This window comes from Callithrix jacchus, chromosome 19 (genome assembly GCF_049354715.1).
Source record: "Callithrix jacchus isolate 240 chromosome 19, calJac240_pri, whole genome shotgun sequence".
Taxonomy (NCBI): Eukaryota; Metazoa; Chordata; class Mammalia; order Primates; family Cebidae; genus Callithrix; species Callithrix jacchus.
In genome coordinates, this window is record NC_133520.1 from 9,589,319 (window position 1) to 9,611,361 (window position 22,043).

Consider the following 22,043-nt stretch of genomic DNA (forward strand, 5'->3'; position numbering starts at 1 on the left):
CTGGAAATGGTATTGTCTTCTTAAATCAAAGCAGCTGAAAGAAATTTGTCTCTTTTATTAACAATGAAATATAGTTGCTATCAATGAGCATCTACTGTATTTCAGGCACTGCAGGTAAACGTTCTGCATGCGTTATGCCATTTAATCCTCAATCATATTGCTAAGATCGACAATATCATTGGCCCTATTGTATAGTTTGGGAAAAGGAGAGTCGAGAAGTTAGAAAAATCCCCCCACTTGGCAAGTGCTGGAACAAAGGTTTGACCATATTGGGCACTATATGATGTTGCTTCATTGCCTTTAAGCAACACTAGGTTGGGTTAGGGTAGCAGAGGATGTATATAACACACACTGTTTAGTGAGAGTAATTTTCCGGAACAAGCAAGAAAGGAATACTTCCATAACCTTCGGAAGTTTAGTTTCCAGGGACAGTTATAGATTGCTAAGAAACTGGTAATAACGGTAAGGGCCATGGCAGAAGCAGAAATAAGCTACAGAGGACAGGCCCCGTGCTATTTGTCAGTTGACAGAGCCACACTGTCCCCTTCATCAGAGCCCAAGGTCTGAAGACCCTGTAAAGAAGGTCTGGCACAGCAGACCCCTCAACAAGGGCTCATCCCGACCCTGCTTCAACATTGTGAGCAGCAGGACATGCTCCACCTCCGCATGTTTTTGTTCTCAAATAATTCTAATTGCCAAAAATGTACTGTGTTCAGCCAAATGGGTGTCTGGGTAGCATTTGCAAGCATTCGTTGTTAGTCTTGTCTTCTGACAACATCCAACCCCTGTCCCACGTGATAGTTGGATATTCAAAGCCTTTTCCCACACCCCCAGCTGGTTTCTTAACCGTCCTTCCTATTGTGTGGATTCGAACCATTCCCCATTGTAGTCTTTCTCCTTCAGGCACATTATAGTGCCAGTTCCTTTTTGGGAAAACCATTTTGTTAGGCGAAATATACAAAATTTGAATAAGGCATGTTTAGTGTCTATAAGTATCTCTTAAAAACGATTGTGTAATATTGACTATTGTCAGAAGCCCCCTTAAAAACTCTACCTAGGTTCTGGGTATGGTGACTCATGCCTGTAATCCCTGCACTTTGGGAGGTCAAAGCAGGAGGATCATTTGAGGCCAAGAGTTTGAGACCAGCCTGGGCAACATAGTGAGACCCCATCTCTACCAAAAATAAAAATAAAAAATTAATTTAATTTAAAAACTACACCTAGACATAGACCATTAGACATGTTCAGAGTGGAGCTATGATGTCCCTAGTTCGGACAAGTACACCTCCTTTAAGGAGACCTAAGTTTACATTAGCATTTTGAGTTGTATTGAGTCAACTAAGCCTCTAAGTGTTTTTCACACTGACCGCTGCTAAGCCACAAACCAAAGGGCAATCACCACAAAGACATGAAATAGGAAAGAATGTGGGTTTTCAAGGCTTTCTCTCCCATTTAGTGATTTGTGTTAGTGCTACCTATTCATTCATTAATTTACATGCTTGTTCACCCCACAAACATTTACTGAATACTTAAGTCTGTCTAATTATGTGAACATACTTGGGTGGGCTGAATGTGAAAGAAATATCAGACATTACTGCCTGCCTTTAAGAGACTCATAGTTTAGCTACAGAGGGAAAAAGAAAAATTACTATAAAATAAAGTAAGCCCTCAAAGTATCACATGATGGAAAAAAAAACATAGAATTGAATCGGGAACACCTGGGTTCTAGACAAGAAAACAAAAGCTTTTTTTTTTTTTTTTTTTTTTTTTTTGCTAGGATCTGGTCTATCACCCGGGTTGGAATGCATTTTCACTGCTCTCTATAGCCTTGACATCCTGGGCTAAGGTGATCCTCCCACCTGAGCCTCTGGAGTGCTAAGACTACAAGCATGCACGATTATATCCAGCTAATTTTTGGTAAAGATGGATTTCACCATGTCGCCCAGGCTAGTGTCATACTCCTGGACTTCAGCCATCTGCTTGCCTTGGCCACCCAAAGTGCTTGGAATATAGGCGTGAGCCACTGTGCCTGAGCTAGACAAGAGCATTGCATAAAGGTAGTCACATGAACTCTTTAGATCTCAGTTATCTCATTTAAATAATGCGGCACTTGGACTTTGGGTGGTCTTTTATTTCTAAGGATCTGTGCTTCAAAGTGCAAGATACTTGTGTGCTTCTTGAGGGCAGGGATCACACTTCATGTACAACTGAATTTTCCATTAAATTATGTTACAGTTTTAACTCACAACATCACTCATTATGTATTTATTGAATGGTCTAATGAATTCAAATTAAATTGACTTCAGCTTGGGATCCAAAATGGCACCCCATGGCAATTGGAAAATAGGGATGGGAATTTTTTTATTTGTTTTTTTTTCTTGAGACAAGGTCTTACTCTGCCACCTAGGCTGGACTGTAGTAGTGCCACCATAGCTCATCACATCTTCGACCTCCTGGTTTCAAACAATCCTCCCGCCTCAGCCTCCCAAGTAGCTGGAACCACAGGTGTGTGCCACCACGCCTGGTTAATTTTTAAATTTTTTGTAGAGACAGGGTCTTACTTAATTGCCCAAGCTGGTCTTGAACTCTTAGCCTCTAGGAATCCTCCTCCCTCAGCCTCCTAAAGGGCTGGGACTATAGGCATGAGCCACTCTGCCCTGCTGGAATTCTCACCCCAACTATCATATCATGATGTGATCGTCCAAGGATAGCTATATGCAATCTTGATGCCCAAGTACAGAGATGACTCATATATTCTCACACATGCCGTAATTAGTGGGTGAGATCTGAAGTACAAGCTGGCTACATACTGTCTCCTATTCCTCTTCAAGTTTGCTGCTCTCTCCTTTAGGTCTTTCCAGCTCTGAAAAGCATGTTTTGCTTCATTCTCTTACCAAATATTTTGGAGACACAAAATGAAAAGTTTGATGGACAATCTGAAAGTGCCCCACTTGGCAACACAAGAAATACTTACAGTCTCACAAAGGTAAGGTAGGCAAAATTCTCAGCGAATCTGGCCAGATTTCTGAGTATGGAAACACACACACACACACACACACACACACACACACACACAGATGCACAGACAATTTTTAGACAGTCACTCTGCCACGCTAGTCTGTCCCCAGCTAAGAATCCATGCATCAGAAGGAAGGCTATGATAAAAGTATGGGCAGAGTTTTGGAAGATAAATGAAAATGTACTGCCAAGAGTAAAGGAAGAACATGCCAGGTGGAGAGAAAGAAAAAAGGCACATGCTATTTGAAAGATTCGTTTGAAGAAAATTACTTGTGTGTGGAAGGGGAATGATGATTGTTTGAATATTAGACTGTTAAATTCGAATTCAATATAAGATGGAGCCACTACAGGATCATAAACTACTGTCAGATCCTGTGTGCCACATGGTGTACTTATCTGTGCCCATATCCAATGTATTCATTAAATTGTAAGCTCCTTAAGGTCAGGGGCTGGGTTTTGTATATTGCACTGAAAAAAAGAAAAAAGTACAGGAAGTAGGAGGACTGGCAAAGAACCAGTCTCATTAATTCTGATGGGTGATGAAAGGCCACTTTCTACAACACTTTTAATGATGAGATACTTGGTTGCTGAAAATAAAGACTGTTGTGTTACTTAAAGTAGCTACTTAGCATTTACACACTTTTGGTTCTGAAAATAAATTAGACTTTGGGAGTCATGTTTCCCTACAATCCATGTGAGACTGAAAAATAAAAGCTCATGAAACTTTGGAAACACTTATGTAAATGGCATTTTGATGAGATAACTCTAAGTAGATCAGGAACACATGGATTAAATCTTCCACTGAATACCCACTGCTTGGGGGAGTCAAGGTCCAGCATTGTTGACATCACGGAGTTTGGGTTTTGCTGAGCTCCCTATCTTTGGAAAAATCAGTTTGACTGTCATCAGATGTATGCAGCTGTGGATTTTTCTCAGATCGGCTTTATGGTGTTATGGCTTTCGCAGAGAAGCCAAAAGTCTTCCAACAGTCATGGCAAGATGAAGGCCTGGAAATCTTTGAAAGCATGTTCCCAGGCAGACCCATCATGGTCATTGCCTTTTATAGTTGGTAGCTGCCTAAGGGCCAAAGTTGCAAGAAAAACTAATTTGGGATTTTATGTTTAGAGATTGCCCGGGGTCACAAACTTTGCTGGGATCCCTTAAATGGAAAACTTGGCCATTTCTGGTTTTCCTACAAACTTAAATTACAATTTAAATGGAAAACAAAACTCTCAGAAATTTCTGATCTCATGAACACAAGAGACAATTGTAATGCTGTTTTTCATCTCAGAGGAGAAACAATCACTGAAAAGAATGAAGCAGAGCTTGGAAGTTGATGAGCTTCTCTTCCAAGCATGCTTCTCTAGCACTGGCAGGTTAACAATGACAATCAGAGTCACTGTCGTACTTTTGTAGAGAGGTTGTGGGGTAGAGCAAAGGCCAGGGAATTTCTAACTTTCATACTTTTAAATTGCAGAGCAGCTTCAGTGAATATAGTACCTTTCACATTTAAGAAAGCAATGTTGAATTTGCACACACAGGATGGCTGCATATACAATATGCATTTCTATGAAGTGTGTGCATATGAAATTCGAAAGCTCACACACAAAGCAACCTGGTATTTTCAAAAGAGCTAACCCATAAAGTCATATTTATGTTTTCTCTAGACCTATTCATTTTTTCCATGTTTCAAATACGACTGAACCTGACATCTGTAAAGTAGGAAAATCTTTTTCATTTGAGTTCCACATTTTTATACTTTAATAAATGGTTGTAAAAGCTGCTACATACCATGTGGAAGGCAGTTTTGACCATATTGATGAAGATTTTTTATTAATAGGGCAAAGAATGTCTAGAAAGTCCATAGGACTACCTTGGAAATCTTAAAACTTGAGGATGCTTAACACTTATCTGAATAAAGATGACAATTATTTTAAAATATGATGGATATTATTATAATATGGGACTAGGAGATAGTAGAGTGAAGTAATCTGATTCTCAGTTTTGTTCCCTCCTAGCCATATTGCCTTGGGCAAGATAATCAGCATCTTCTATCTTTCTTCATTTGTGAAATAAGGATATAAAAGTGCCTACCTGGGCTGGTTCTATGGCTCATTCCTGTAATCCCAGCACTTTGGGAAGCCAAGGCAGGCAGATCACCTGAGGCCAGGAGTTTGAGACCAGCCTGGCCAACATAGCCAAACCCTGTCTCTACTAAAAATATAAAAATTAGCTGGGCCTGGTGGCTTGCACCTATAGCCCCAGCTACTCAGGAGGCCGAGGCACTTGAACTGCTTGAACCTGGGAGGCAGAGGTTGCAGTGAGCTGAGATCGTACCACTGCATTCCAGTCTGGGTGACAGAGTAAGATTCTGTCTCAAAAAAAAGTACCTACCTGATGAAGTTGCCATGGTAATTATGTAAGATACGAAATAAGTCAGAGTCTTAGAAACATGCCTCAGCTAATAAATTTTGGCCCTTCCTGCCGCTAATGTCAATAATCCTGCCGCTGCCACCACTGTGACAATGGCAACAACTAGTACTTTAAATGGCAACAACTAGTAACTACCACAAAAGCAAAACCTAAATCAGACAATTTTTTTTCCTGTGAAACTTCTCTAATGTAAATAGTACATTTCTGAGGAACAGAATTAAAAGCTGATAGCACTGAGAGAACAAAGTGAGAGGAACATTTAAAAAGCCACTAATGGCATAAACTCCTAGATGGCAGAATTCTTTCTGACTTCCTCTTAGGACAACTTTACCAGAGAGTTTGGTCATAAGCTTAGATGTCTATGCACGGTCATCTTACAGTTCACCTTTTTTTCTCAGCTCTCTGCAAACAAACCCAAATTACCCGCGGCCCAGACAAAACATAAACACACCCATTTATAAGACTCAGTTGTCGGTTATGTTAATTTTCCCATGCTGAGCCCTAAAAACTTCTTGTGAGGTTTCTACTGTGTGGATCTTATACCTGCACAGAACTAGAAAAGCAATTTTAAGTTGTTTCTTTAGAACAACAGTGAGGAGAAAAACTCTTCAACAATGGAAGCAGATCTCAAGAACTACAGAACTTTCCTGAAATGGTAAACATGTTAATTGTCTGAGTTTAAAACTTTTTTTTCTCTTTATAGGCTACCTGAATTTAGGCAACAAATCATATAGCTCAAGTGCGACGAAACACTTAGATAGAATATGTTATCTTTGTACAGTAACTATAGGAAAACAAATGCATTGGATCACTAAAAGTACAAATTTCATGAGCCACCTAGAATTCAGCATTCCCTATGGCCAGGTCCTATACTAAATTCTTTATATGTACTTTTTCCCAGAAGCTTAAAAAATACTCAGTGAGATTGGTGCTACTATTATTGTCCCCATTCTACAAGTGAGGAAATTGAGGATTAAAAAGTTTGGAAAGCTTAAGTCTAGCAAGGGAGCCAGATGTTACACTAACAATCACACAGATATTTATATGATTTTAAACTATATTAACTTTATAGTTAGACCCAGTAGAGGATAGAGGTGAAGAATCAGGATCTGGCACCTTACTGCTTATATTTTGAATCAAAGCTCTCCCACTAGTTAGTTGTGAACTATGGCAAATCACCTAGCCTGAGCCTCATCTATAAATGGGTTACTAATGGTGCTATGCTCTGAGGGTTTATGTCTTCCCCAAATTTATATGTTGAAATCCTCATTCCCAAGGTGATGGTATTAGAGGTAGGGCCTTGAGAGGTGACTAAGTCATGAAAGTGGAGTCCCTAGAAATGGGAGGCCTGAAAGGAGCCCCTTGCCCCTTGCACCATGTGAGCACAGTGAGAAAAATGCCCTTTATGAACCAAGCCCTCACTAGCATCTGTCAGTGCCTTTGTCTTGGATTTCCCAGCCTTCAGAACCACCAGAAATAAATTTCTGTTGTTTATAAACCATCCAGTCTATGACGTTTTGTTACTGTAGTTTGAATGGATTAAGACAAATAGTAACAGTTATTGCATGGATTAAGTTAGTTAATATATTTTGAGTGCTTATAAGAATACCCATAATAAGGCCTCAATATATATTAGCTATATTTTTATTCTTCTCATATATAAGAAAAAACAACATAGAGGAGTCAAAGTAACTTTGCCATGGGGTAAAAGGCAAATCTCAAATGTGTCCAAATCAGGTCCTAAGACCTGCTGCCTTTAGCTATCTTTCTCCTTAAATGTCAGTCTCAGCTAAGGAGAGAGATGGTCCTACTGGACTAAGCAGGAAGGAAGGGCCCTAATGAGATGACAAAGCAGTGTTGTGGCCTCTGCTGCAGTGAATGGAAGGATGATGATGTTGGTGTGAGGATGTCATCAGGACCTGTTATTTCTAGATGGAGAAATGAGGAAAGATGTCCTCCTGTGATTCTTCACTATCCCCTGACAATCTCATTGTTGTCCCATGCCTGGTTCCATTCATCTGACATGGCCCAGGGCAAAAAAAATATCCAGTTATGATTGTGAACAATTTATCTGGCAGTTACACAGCTAATGCGATGTGGTTTTCAGTCCTCCAACTTGAGCTCACAAGGAGCCTTAGATATTGAATGACTGTACTTTCTTGACCAAAGTTAGATTACCTTAAGTCATTTGGGATTTTATTTTAGAAAGTTTCATATCAGAGCCTAGTATATTTGACTTTCTCCTAGAATGATGTCATGGTTAACCTAGAATGTCAATACTAAGTTTATAGTTTATTTAATTAGATAAGTCATTAAGCCAAAATTAACTGGATTGAAATTCTCTTACATAAATCTGCCTTCCCTCACAAATTTTCAGAAACAATTTTTTTCTCCATGTGATTTTTTCTAATAAATCTACAGTGATCTTAATTATTTTCTGTATAAATATGCCTAATTGCATATTTTATAATATAGTATATTATATAACATATATAGTAAATTATATAATATAGTGTATAGTGATATATATACACTGCATTTATAATATAGTATATAATAAAGAATGATATATACTTTATAAGAGATTGGCTTATGATAAGATTTATTTGTCTTTTACTTAAAAGTTTATAAAACCTCGAAGGATCAGGGAAGGATGAGAGAGAGAGTAAGAGAGTGAAAATATTTCTATTTTCCATAACACCTCACATTTATTTTCCACCACTTACTAAGTATAGTGTCTGGGTGATGCCATTAAAACTCTCTGAGCTTCAGCTCTTCATTTGTAACATGCTTTAATATCCTTTCAGGGTTATTGGGAGGTTTTAATTAAAGAATGTTCAAATAATTTCTCCATAAACTCCATATAATTGTATCAAAGTGGTTATCATTAATGTATACCTAGTCAACAAGTAACTATACTATGCAGTGAAGTTGTACAACTAAAATTCAGTCCTAGTGTTTAGAAAATGACATAGAACCTGGATGTAATAGATTATTATGGGTTTATATATCTCATTCAGAAATTCATTTATGTACTTGATATTTGCCTATGTTCAGTCTACTGCTCAAAGCACAGTGACACATTCAGCCTCTTCAAGGAGCTTATTAGTAAAGCAGGGACACATAGCAGTAACAGAAAGTTGAATGGCACTAACGCTGGGATGTGATGAGCTCAAGCCTAGTTCTGTGGACATTTTGCATGGGATGTGGGCCAGAAGATTACTTCCAGTTGGTAAGAGCAGAAAGCCAGAAAGTTCAAGAACGCTGTATGAAGAACAAAGGTTTTCCTCAGCCCTGAGTTGTGTTGTATGTGTGGCTGCCGGAAGTAAGGCACAAGGAGAGGATGAGTGAGTGGAGAGGGATGTTCTAGGCAAAATGAACTCTGTGAACAAAGACATCAAGGTGGGAAAAGTTTAGACTGCTGTTTCTCAAAGTTTGGTCAGGGGGTTTCCTGATTTGTGAATGATGAACAATTGCATGCTCTGTCATGGGTTCTTGTGGGAAGGAGGGATGTGCAAGCTCATGGATTCTCGTTTTTATAATGACTAAGAACAAATCATTACTAACTGAGTAAGTGAATGACTAAAGATGACTAACACTTGGTACATGTACACCAAAATTTGTAAGTTACTAGAATTTCCATAGGTCGATAAACTCCATATCCTACTAAGTCTGAGCAGCAAGATCAAGTTTCTGCTGTCTTTGCACACACACAGATAGTTAAAAGCCCGCCCCCACCCAACATCCAAATGCCAATTTTATCCAGAAGCAAAATAGTTATTTGTGCATCCTGGGTATTACTTTAAGTTCATCTTGGCTTTCAGTTTTTGCTGTCCTATTATTAGTTAGTTTAAGATGTACTTAAAAAAACTTTTTTTTATTCTTGTGTAATTGTTGGGCTCACGCTATTTTCATAGCGACTATATTTTTCTGTATTTCTTATCGCCAAGTTATTTTCTTCTGGGCAAAGGGAAGAAATGATGCTGTGTACCCTTTGTCCTGCCATAATCTGTCTCTCCTGCCCTGTGCCTGGCATTTGTTTTAATACTCTCCTCTGCCACCCTTGGGAAGCCTTATATTTCTGGAAGGAAGCTGATGTGAAGGAAATATATAAAGTTTTTTGGTTCTGTAGATCAAGGGCTGGTTAATTATGACCAACAGCCAAACCGGGCCTGCAGCCTGTTTTTGTAGATGAAGTTTTACTGGAACAGAGCTATTTCCACTCATTTATATATGATCTGTGGCTGCTATTCCACTAAAATGACAGAATTAATAAATTCCAACAAAGTTGAAATCTTAACAATTTACTAGTTTCTCTTTTACAGAAAACATCTTCCAGCTCGTGTTCACCATAGTACTAATAACTATTTTCCAAACAGAAATGTGATGGTTAACCTTGGGGAAAAATGCTATGTTGTTTCTTAAGAGACCAACCAGCATAGGTTGTGTTAACATACTGGTTGATGTTTTCCAACCTTAGAGTGACTGACCACTTTTGGAAGGACAGTGTTATAAACTCCTCTGTCATCCTGAAAGGGCACAATCAAATTTTTGTTAGTGGAAGAGAAATACATGAAATGCAAATGATTCCTTGAGGAATAATAGCAGAGAGTACCCACTTAAAAAAAGTTAAAGTGGGCTGGGCGCGGTGGCTCAAGCCTGTAATCCCAGCACTTTGGGAGGCCGAGGCGGGTGGATCATGAGGTTAAGAGATCTAGACCATTCTGGTCAACATGGTGAAACCCCGTCTCTACTACAAATACAAAAAATTAGCTGGGCACGGTGGCGCGTGCCTGTAATCCCAGCTACTCAGGAGGCTGAGGCAGGAGAATTGCCTGAACCCAGGAGGAAGGGGTTGCAGTGAGCCAAGATCGCGCCATTGCACTCCAGCCTGGGTAACAAGAGCGAAACTCCGTCTCAAAAAAAAAAGTTAAAATGATTCTTTAACTTTGTAAGTTTTTCCTATTCTTTCTGTATTTCTTTATTTACATCATTTTGAGTCACTCTCTAAATCTACCTTTTTTTTCCAAGAAGCTAACTCATCCTGAAACTCCCTTCATCCTCCTGCCATCCCTCTCCTTTTATTCCTTCATCTTCTGTGTTGTCACATGTCGATCTCATGGCACTACTCATATATCTTTTAGGCTAATAGAATCCCTAGATGTTTTCCAGTGGCTCTGAGGATGATCTTTGGAGTCAGTGCTCACATTTGAGTTTTATCAGCAGAATATTATGTAATTAATATGATAAACATGGCAGAAGGATTACTCACTTTCAATAGTAAAAATATCTTAAACTCCACAACTTTGTGAAGAATCTATCTGAGATTTCAGGAAGTTGAGTGGCCAGCTCAGGCGCTTGTAAATGGTAGAATTGGCTGTGAATACAGCTTTGGCTGACACCATGCTTTTCTCCAGGGTTCTCCAGTAGGGTCTTCATGTTATTCCCTTATAATCTGATTTTCCTATAGTGAAGTCATGGACTTGTACCCTGAAAAACATGATGGGCCGCTGGATTGAATAGTTAAAAATTCATTTTGTATTTATGCTATTTAACTCTGACAGTTCTGTAGCTGGATTGATTAGATTCCTAACTAGTTAATAAATTGGGCCTAACCCTTTATGTCAAAATCATTATTGAAAGATTACACTCTGTTCACAAAAGTTGTGAAATATTTCAGATCATACTGAGAGGTATTTCTGGTTTATTGGCCATGTCAAATCTCAAGTACATTGTTTACTTCTCACTTGAATTTTTATTTAAAAATCCAAATTTCACAACTGATTCAGATTTCCCAGGAGTATTTGCTTAATGTAGACTCCATTTAAAAAGAACTGATATATTTCCAAATTAAAAGAACTAAGATATATAAATAAAAATTTAAGAATAGACTTAAATTACTCTATTTTGAAAGAGGATGCTACATCTACTTGTATGAAATTCACCTTTAAAAGTAATTCCTGAAGCTCAGAGAGCCAGAATTTACAGTAATGGAATTTTGTAGTTAGAAAAAAAAAATTTTAAAGATGCCACAGTGAGAAAAAAGTACAGGGTTCTATTTATCATGCCTTTTTTTCTCCTGAGATGTGTTTTTCCTGATACTTCAATATTTCTTTTGCAGGTGGTCAGCAGTTTTATTAAGAAATCACAAACCCACTCATACAAAGGAAACATTACCAAATTATAAAACAAGTCACTGGAGAGAAAAAGAATCAGGCTGTGGGTACACTGCTCCTGGGATCTGCAAAACTATGAGTGTGTGAGCCGCTCTGAACTCAACGGTAGACTACAAGGTTCAGGGGAATACGTGGGCGATTTCTACTTCCCAGAAGAGCTTCCGACACTAGTTTAGAAGCACATGGAAACTGAGAATATTCCTGATTTCGCAATACAATGATGATCTTTTCTCAGGATTATGAAAAGGTAGAGGATGCAATCAAAATAGAGTGCAAATTATTAGGGTAAATAATGAAATGATAATCTTGGCTCATACAGCAGTATCCCCACAAACGTTTTATTTGGTGAAATTAAATCTTGAATACTGTAATTCTGCATTTTCTGAATTTCAACAAGACTTTTCTTGTTGGGGTAACAAATGAATATTTAACACTGTGAGTGACTTTCATCTGTTACTTGGCGTGGCTGTTCTTGGAGTTCACGCGTCAGTTTCTTTCCTCAGGGGCTTTGCTCCACATCTTCCTGCCAAAATCTGTGGTCCTCTCCCTGCAGAAAATAACCCCCCTGTGAACTCTGCCCACATTCTGTAGATAATAAAGAATGTGGAAGAAGTGAAGATAGTTGATCCCTTTCCCCAGCAAGGGGACCTGGTCCCTGTGGTTTTGGCACCAGCTTCAGGCCTACCAGGTAGTGCTCATGAGGATTCAGTATAGAAATTAAGAACTCTTGACTACCACTTTTAGACTTTGGGAAGCTAGCTGTAAACATATTTCCTTCCAGAGACTCCTTAATTATACAATGAAGGCAAGACACTCCCGGTTGTTTACCTGAATGTCCCAAAAATCTGCTATTTTTGGTGATGTCCTGGGACACCTGTGCAGACGCTGGACCCCTTACCCCACAGTCAGGACATAACAGGAGAGAACCACTGCCCAGCCTCAGAGGGGAAACAGCCATAAGGCCCTCTTGTTCCAGCTAATAATGTGTAAACTAACGAAGTGGAAGCTAAAGCACATTTCTCTCTCTCTCTCTCTCTCTCTCTTTCTCTCTCTCTCTCTCCCCCTCTCTCCCCCCCTCCCCCCTCTCTCTCTGTCTCTCACCCTCACCCCCCCACCGTCTCTCTCTCTCTCTCTCTCTCTGTCTCTCTGTGTGTGTGTGTGTGTGTGTGTGGTGTTAAGGTGGGGCTCAGAAACTCAAAAAGGAACCAGAGCATGTACCAACTCTGATCTCTGATGAGCACAAGCCCAGTCATCAGCATTCCTTTTTCTCAATAATCAGAAAGAGGAGATATCAAGGCCAGACTTTCATTGAGAGATGACTGCCTGGCTCTCGTGGGTCTGACTACTCACCCACCATAGTCCTGAGAACTCCCTCCCGATCACTGGCGCAGGGACTCTGAAGATGCAGAGACATGGCTATAGAATTGGTCGAGGACCAACTGGACTTTCTGCTAGTTTTAAAATCCCTAAAAGTTGGAAGACGGTTTGGCAGTTTCTTAACAAAACTAAACATGCTCTTACCCAATCCAGCAATCACAATCACTCTTCTTGATATTTACCCTAAGGAGCTGAGAACTTATGTCCACAAAGAAACCTGCACATGGATGTTTATAGCAACTTCAGTTGTCATTGCCAGAACTTGGAAGCGACCAAGGTGTCCTTCAGTAGGTGAATGGATATATAAACTGAAATACATCCAGACAATGGAATATTATTCAGTGCTAAAGGGAAATGAGCTATCAAGCCAAGAAAAAAAAAATGGGGGAAACATAAATGCATATTATTGAGTAAAAGAAGCCAATTTGAAAAGGCTTCATGCTGTATGATTCCAACGATATGACATTCTAGAAAAGGCAAACTTTTCTAGAAATAATTAAAGGATCATGGGTTGCCAGAGGTGAGAGGAGGTGGAGAAAGGAATGAATAGGCAAGGGCACAGAGGATTTTTAGAGCAGTGAAACTACTTTATATGTTACTATAATGGCAGATGCATGCCACTAAGCATTTGTCCAAACCCATAGAAAGTACAACACAAAGAGTGAACGGTAATATAAACTATGGGTTTTGGGTGATATTGATGCAGGCTCATCAGTCATAACAAATGTACCACTCTGGTGGAGGAGGTGGATAGCTGGGGAGGCTGGGCATGTGTAGGGGCAGGAAGTGTAAGGGAACTCTCTGTATTTTCTGCTCAGTTTTGTTAACCCAACACTGCTCTAAAAAATAGTCTGTGTTTAAGAATCTTTAGTCTTTAAACACAGACTGAGGCAGAACCACTAGGGTGGGCTAGAATCGGTGCTGGAAGGACTGGGGAGGTTCAAGTTCTCATTGGGTCAGTGTATGTATTACATAAATTACGTAAAATTTAGAGTATTATATATCCTAGAGAGCCTACAGGATATATCCACACAGATAGGGTAGTTTTATGTGTGGGAAGTGCTACCCTTTATCTTTTATTTGTGAATGGGAGTTGTCCCACTCTGGACAGAGACCTAGGATCCAGCCTCTCAGTGGGGAACATTAAAATGGGAAGTACAGGCCGGGCGTGGTGACTCATGCTGGTAATCTCAGCACTTTGGGAAGCCAAAGCGGGTGGATCACCTGAGGTCACAAGTTCAAGATCAGCCTGGTCAACATGGTGAAACCCTATCTCTACTAAAAATACAAAAATTAGTGGTGTCACATGCTTGTAATCACAGCTACTTGGGAGGCTGAGGCAGGAGAATCGCTTGAACCTGGTAGGTGGAGGTTGCAGTGAGCCAAGACTGCACCATTGCACACCAGCTTGGGCAACAAGAGCAAAACTCCTTCTCAAAAAAAAAAAAAAAAAAAAATAGGTAGTACATTCTCTTGACTGAAACAAATTTACAAGCAAAGAAAATGTCAGGATAACTTTTTTTGAGGTTTTAAGTTGTGGTTTGATCCCATTTTTTTTTTTTCTGATTCTAAATACTTAACCAGGCATTTTAGATTTCCATGCCCCAAATATTCCTGCAGGGGAGAATGCAGAAGCCGATGAAGTCAGGGTCCTATTTGTTTCATCAGCTGCAGTTACTTAATTAAACCCATTAAGTATCCTGGGCAGGGGGAAGCTAAGGAAGAGTATCCAAAAGCCAGTTGAAAAACAGAATTCTTGATACAGTAAAGGAGAAAAGGTCCTGGCTTCTACTCAGTGTCAGCACCTGAGGCCATTAAGCTCTCCTCATGGTAGTTCAGTTTAGTTTTCTTAACAAAACTAAACATGCTCTTACGCAATCCAGCAATCACAATCACTCTTCTTGATATTTACCCTAAGGAGCTGAGAACTTATGTCCACACAGAAACCTGCACATGGATGTTTATAGCAACTTCAGTTGTAATTGCTAGAACTTGGAAGCGACCAAGATGTCCTTCAGTAGGTGAATGGATATATAAACTGAAATACATCCAGACAATGGAATATTATTCAGTGCTAAAGGGAAATGAGCTATCAAGCCAAGAAAAAAAAATGGGGGAAACATAAATGCATATTACTGAGTAAAAGAAGCCAATTTGAAAAGGTGCAGGGCAAGGCCCAGAGGGATGACTGCCTGACATGCCTTGGAAGGCCACACTTTGCCATATGATTCCTTGGCAGCGATTCCTGTGTTTCAATTATGGGATCGAGGTAGCAAAGCCACTGGTCATGAAGAGCCCTTGCATTATGAAACAAAGGACACCCATTCCTGGTGTCCAGAAAGGAGTATTTAAAACTCTTAAGACTTTTGTCAGACCCAGTAATAAATGAGATTGAACGGATTCAGGGTTAGATTCATATTTATTTAGAGAAAAATCAATATACTACTTATAGTGTATCAGTGGCTCTGGTTGCAGTCTCATCCATAATATCTGCCCATACCATGAACAATCTTTTATAGAATGTTATACAGTGTAATTCCTTAGAACAATTGCCCTCAAAAAGCTCAACTTTAAATGATGATCTTTGCTACCTGTGCATGACAAATAAGTCCATTGCTATGAAAAAAAAAACTATTTGCAGCTTTAACATAGATTGTTTTTCATGTTTCTACTTTTTCCTATCAAAGTTGTAAAATTTAGAGTATATTAGTTCAGTCCAATAATAACGGTATTACTAGACACGGGGTTGTGCTAATAAGGCTGCCTCACAAAACAAAAACAATAGAAGACAACTGAACTGACTTTGAGTTGGCCCTACTCTACAAGGAGCAGTGCCCTTCAACAGAAGGTTGATGTCTAACAGCACCAGCTCACTCCTGGATTCGTTACTGGGCAAAGCCAAGAACTCTCCTGGGCTAAGACCAGCCTGTCCTGTACCATACTCATGAGGAAAACATGGGGCACATCCCAGCTGAGGGACATTCAACAAAAATCCCTGACCAGTGCTCCTCAAAACTGTCATGGTCCTCAAAAACAAGGAAGGTCTGAGAAACTGTCACGACCAAGAGGAGCTTAAGGAGACAATAACTAAATATATGTGGTATCCGCGAACAGAAAAAGAACTTAGGGAAACACTAAGCAAATCTGAATAAAAAATAAATTTTAGTTAATTATTAATATTGGTTCATTAGTGGTGACAAATGTATGTTAATAACACGTTAATAATAGGAGAAACTGACTGGAGTACCGGGGAACTCTATTATCGTCACAGATTATCTATAAATCCAAAACTATCTCAAAATTTTATTTTAAAAAATAGCAGAATTAATCAGAGCAAAATTTACCTGTCAAAATGGATTAAAAATGACTGCTGTCCTTAAAAGGAGAGATAGACACTGTGTGAAGACAGACACAGGGAGGAACCCTGTGGTGACAGAGGAAGAGAGTACAGTGATTCAGCTGGGTCGCTCGAGATTACTGGCCACCACCCAAATCTAGGAGGAGGCAAGGAAAGAATCTACTTCAAGTTCCAGAGGGAACATGGCCCTGCCGACATCTTGGTTTTAAATTTTAAGACCGTAGAACCGGGAGAAAACAGATTGCTATTGTTTGAAGCCACACAGTTTATGCCATGGCAATGACCCTTGCTAGAAAGTTCTAAATAACCCATCCCTCAATTTGCATTGAAGTGCAAGAATTCATATTTCTCAGGTATATTTTCTCAATAGTGTCTTTCTTTGGTACCTTAAGAAACTAGTGCAAATGCTTGGTTTATCATACAATGTTAATCTTCGTTCACTGCAGAACTAAGTGGTGATTCTCCTTATGACTATGGACAGTATTTTCTCCTGCATAATTTTATACACTTTTCAGAATGTATCACTGCATTATCTATTCCTTTAGGTCCTCACACTTTTCATGAAAACCTCTCTTCCAGGGATTTCTTCCTCTTGCTTCAATCTGGACAGTTTCCTCTGTGAAACTGCTCTGTAGTTGTCACCCCAGGACTTAGTTTCACTGATTTTTGGGGGTTAAAACTAATGTTTCCTGGGTTTTACGTCTTCTTCTATTATTGTTTTTCTCATTTTGCTGGTACAGGTCTTCCAATAATTTCTTAATCAACAGTGATGACACATAAAAGACTTTTGAAGGCATTTCTCCCTAGGCATCCTGCACTGATGTTGCTGGTGAGAAGGCTGTTGGCATTCTGCTTCTCTGTGTGTGTCCTGTGTTATTCTTTTACTTTTGACACCTTCCCATTATTCTTGGTGTACTGAAGTCCTGCAAATGATATGCTTTGCTGTGGTTATTTTTTCTATTCATAAGCTGGATACTCAAGGATTTTTCAGCCTAGAGAGGAATGTTCTTTAATTCTGGGTCCCACTGGTTTCTCCTGCTAATATTCATGAGGGTGGGACCCTTGCCTGCCATATCCTCAGTGCCTAGCACAGAACCTTCAGAATACTCAGCATTCATTAAATAATCGTAGAATAAAGATGGAATCCAGAAATAAAGAACTGCAGTGACCTTTGAATTGGTCCTTCAGATTTCTCTGAAAGTTTTAATGCTGTCAAGAACAAATAGTGAAGCCCAGACTTGGAAAAAGTGACCTAGTCAGTGTATGTATTACAACCATGAAAGAAATAATAGGAGGAGTCATACAAACTTAGGTAAGATAGTTCCAAAAGAGAAAAGCAAGATTTACTTCCACTAGACGTGAAAAGAGCTGACTTACTGATCGCTTTCTTTTAAAATGAATACCATTGTCCCATGTTACAGTTGACTAAACGAGGGCTCCGAATGTTCAAATAACAGCTAGGAAATGGCAGAGCTGGAATTTAAGTCCAGATATTTGCTCATTTATTTAACAAATATTTATTGAGGCTCCATTGAGTGCCAGTCAGTGTGCTAAGGCTGTCTTAACTCTCAAACTCATGCCCTTTTCACTATCCCTGTTGTCACCACGCAGTGCCAGCGATGGGAACTGGCATAGCTTAGTTACATGCAATAATATAGGACTAGGTCCCTATAAAGAGACAGAACTAAAACTTAATGTTGGCATTTCTTGCAAATCTTAGGAGCCATAATCAAACTGAAATTCAGTGATAATGGGAAAAATGGAAAGGGCCGATAAAGTCTGACCATTCTAGTTAGGGTCTTATCCAAACCCTGCTGCATTCATCCTTCCCTCTCATCCATCCATCCTTCCCTCTGCGTTCGACACGTACTCGATGGTGTCTGGGGGCATATTAAAGGTGCTGAGAAGTACTCAAGAAATGAAAATTGCATATATGGTTTTTAACCTATTTCTCAAGTGTTTTTGCTCACAGAAGTCTTTACCATTTTTATAGATCACAATTTATATTATGCTGTAAACTTGTTTTGCAGAACACAGTCTGGAAAGTATTCTTCTACCAAAGGTTGCCTGGTATGGTTAGACTGTGAGCTTGTGAGAACAGGGCTTGTACTTCTAGTGCCTAGCACATGGCGTGATGTATCAGTGAATGTGTGCTCAGTAATCAGTGAATGTATGAATGCATGCATGTGAGAATTGTGAGCACCTTCAAGGGCTAATGGATGTAAGTGGTTTTTATTTTTGTTTCTTTGTTTGCTTATTTTAAAGAGTAGGGAGCTGTCACAGAGCCCTTCAAATGACAGCAGACAGCTGCTTACATTTCCTAGTGTAAGTACTGAGAATTAGATTAAATACTCTTTTTTGGGGGGGAGGGGATATCTTTTCAGTCAGGCCTCAGAGGTAATTTCAGCCACTGAAATAAATAGGAATTTCTCTTTCCCTACCAAAAGATATTAGGAGTTATCTAATTCTTAAAACACTGCTTTTAAGTAGCTATCCCAAATGGATTGAATTTGGAAGATGTTTTGTTTATCTGGTACATGGATCAGTGGCAATCCAAAAAGCCCATAGGAAAGAAGATGAGGATCCCTTATCTGGATGGAATTTAATTAAAAATAAACAAAAGATGGCTACTGTTTTAGCATAGCATAGCCTCTTACGGCAATTTAATTTCCTTTCAAGAAGGAAGATGATATGAAACCTTTTCAGATCCCAATGTAGTAAGGCATATTCTACATCACAGTATTATTCCACGGGTGCTTCCCCTACCCCTAACCTTCCATTCTTTTTGTAAAGAAATTTTTCTTCAACACATGAGTTCCATTAGCTGACTCAGTAACATCCTGCCCAGTGTCTCTAAGTAGTTAATTTTGACAACACTAAGAGCTGGAACTCTAAGCCAACAATTCCAAAAATAGTTTCTTTGAACACAAAGATGCAATCACAAATAGATTGGATTGAAAAGTCTCTGGATAATGTCTTATAGGGTACTTTAAAAAAAAAGCAAATGTATTGAGCCAACTCATCATACCAGAGATCTCAAGAAGTAAACCAAAAGAAATGCATTTATCTCTTTTGTTGTACTTAATGTAAATTCTTAGCGTGGAGACTTCATTTTGATTTGTCTTTGTTGTGCATCTTGCATGTGTCGGTAACACTGGACTCTCATGGAGGCTCCCAAAGGACACTTCTCATTTTGTATCACCATACAAGTGTTACGTAAGTAACAGCATCCTTAGGGATGAACTTTTCAGTTAGGGGAGGTTCTGTATGAACGTGAGAAAGGATATGGATTCTTTGTCGTGATTTTGAAGACATTTTGAGGCATGCTCCTTTTATTCTCTCTGAGCAATAATAGCAGACATTTACCTCTTTATGGAGCTTTTCCTGGGTGACAGGTATCATGCTATGCATCTAACTCACAGTAAACCATTTACTCTTGATTATAACCCTATAAGGTCCATACTATTGTTTTTATTATTTTAAGTATCGAAATAGCATTATGGAGGGATTATTGCCCAAAGTCATGAAGTCAAGGGAGAAAGTGACAACATTAACACAAGAAGAGAAGCCACCAAATAAGGCTGGGTACAGTGGCTCATGCCTGTAATCCCAGCACTTTGGGAAGCTGAGGCAGGAGGATCATTGAGACCAGGAGTTTGAAATCAGCCTGGACAACATAGTGACATTGAGTCTTTACAAAAAATTAGCTGGGTTTGGTGGTTGTACCTGCTGGGAGACTGAGGCAGGAGGATCACTTGAGCCCAGGAGTTTGAGGATGCAGTGAAATAAGAAGAAGCCATCTCATTCCAGACTGGGTGACAGACTGAGAGCTTGTCTCTTAAAACAACAATGACAACAAACAGCAAACAAATAAATGGAATAGGGAGTCCCTAACACTATACACAATGCTGCTTTTAAGCAATTCCATTTGCAATATTCTTCTAAATCTCCTCCCCCAAATCTCTTTTCTCAACCCCTTCAGTTTTTTCTTTTTTTGATCCACACTTTCTCTCATCTTTAAATGAATCCTAATTGTAGGAAGCAAAAGATTCTTCGACATCAGACCAAACAAAAGCCATGAATTAGGTGTCATTTTCTAAAAGGTGCCACCACACTCTGAGGGCCCCCAAAACACATGTGCTGCATGCAGAATCAAAATAAAATATTCCTATCTATTTTTCAAAATTAAACTAGGTTCTGTTTAAATGTACAGAACTGTACAAATGTCACATTTTTTTATTTCAAAACAAATTATTTTGATAATATAAGTATTCCTCTCATAAAGTGAATGTGGAAGAGACTGCATGTTGGGTGTTTGCCAAAACAGAGTTAGATGGTCTGTCCCAGACTACCCTGTTGTTAGTTGTGAGAACAGAAGTAATGGTGCTCTTTCAGGGTTGGCTCATTGAAACCTGCTGTGCTCAGCCTCCACTCACCTTCCCCTTCTACTGGCTGGAAGCAAATGATAACGAAGCCTCACGACTTGGAGGAGCCACACTGTTGAGTAGAACCTCAAGAGTGAGAAATCCTTGAAGAACCATTTGAAGAGACCCATCCTCGCTAAGAAAATCACATAAGCAAGAAGTAAACTTCATTATATCTATGTATTTAATTGTCCTAGCAGTCTACTTTAACTGATAAAGCAAAAATTTATCCTTTTCTGGACATCCAGTTTCAAAAGCTCAGTACTTTTTTACTTCTCTCTTTTCAAATTATTTAATTAGTTAGTTCAATTTAATTGTGTGTGTTCAATTTAATTGTGAGTGTGTGTATATGTGTGTGTGTGAGAGAGAGACAAGGTCTTACTCTGTTGCCCAGGCTGGAGTGCAGCAGCGTGCTTCCAGCTCACTACAGCCTTGACCACTAAGCTCAAGTGATCCTTCCACCTCAGCTTCCTGAGAAGCTGGGAATATAGGTATGGACCACCCACACCCAGCTAATTTTTGTATTTTTATATAGAGACAGGGTTTCACCATGTTGTCCAGATTGGTTTTGAACTCATGGGCTCAAGCAATCTGCCCGCCTCCACCTCCCAAAGTGCTAGGTTACAGGTGTGAGCCACTATTGTGTGTGTGTTTTTTTTTTCAGTTTTCTTTGCAATGTTGTTCACATTGTTTCCTTCCTTTTTATTCTCATTGCCACTCCCAAGTTCAGGCTTTTACCTTTTGTGTTTAAAGTATTGAAGTACACTTCTAAGTCATATCTGTGGCTTAAATTTATTTAATTCACTCCATTCTGCATTCTACCAGCACATTAAACATTGTTTTATCATTTCAAATTGAAATTGAAACTCTCCAAAGCTTTCCTGTTGCTGAATGGGCAAAAATCTGAAATCCTCAGTAGAAAATTCACTTCCTGGAGTAAACTGACCTTTCCAAATATTTCCCATTATTCTCTAAGAGAATCCTCCTCACATCTTCACTATTTTTCACATACACTAGACTCTTAACCACCTAAGGAAAATGTCCACACATTTTCCTTCCAGCTAGAATATTATTTTCCCTTTCTCACTTCCAAAAGTCACAACTATCATTCATGGTTCATCTCAAGCTCAGTCTTCTCCATGAAACCTTTAAACACACCCTCCTGGTAAGTTGTTTCCCCATCCCCTGCCCCCAATCTCCTATAGGGATGATTATTTAGCCTGCTTATTGTATATTTATAAAACACTCTCCTGAGAT

At 39.2% G+C, this 22,043-nt stretch overlaps 1 protein-coding gene across 4 annotated transcripts in view; it reads left to right on the plus strand.

Moving 5' to 3' along the window:
- The window catches only part of LOC108589162 (uncharacterized), a 434,713-nt gene that overhangs the window by 405,979 nt on the left and 6,691 nt on the right, over window positions 1-22,043 (plus strand). For 2 of the 4 annotated variants that reach the window (XM_078356545.1, XM_078356546.1), the window contains one exon: window positions 11,573-11,995. Coding sequence is in view for 1 of the 4 variants with exons in the window: in XM_078356546.1 (XP_078212672.1) it covers window positions 11,573-11,638 (66 nt within the window). In the remaining 3 variants the exon portion in view is untranslated. Of the gene's footprint in view, window positions 1-2,851; window positions 2,987-11,572; window positions 11,996-22,043 lie in introns of those variants that run through there. The other 2 variants (XR_013529690.1, XR_013529689.1) reach the window with 2 other exon arrangements.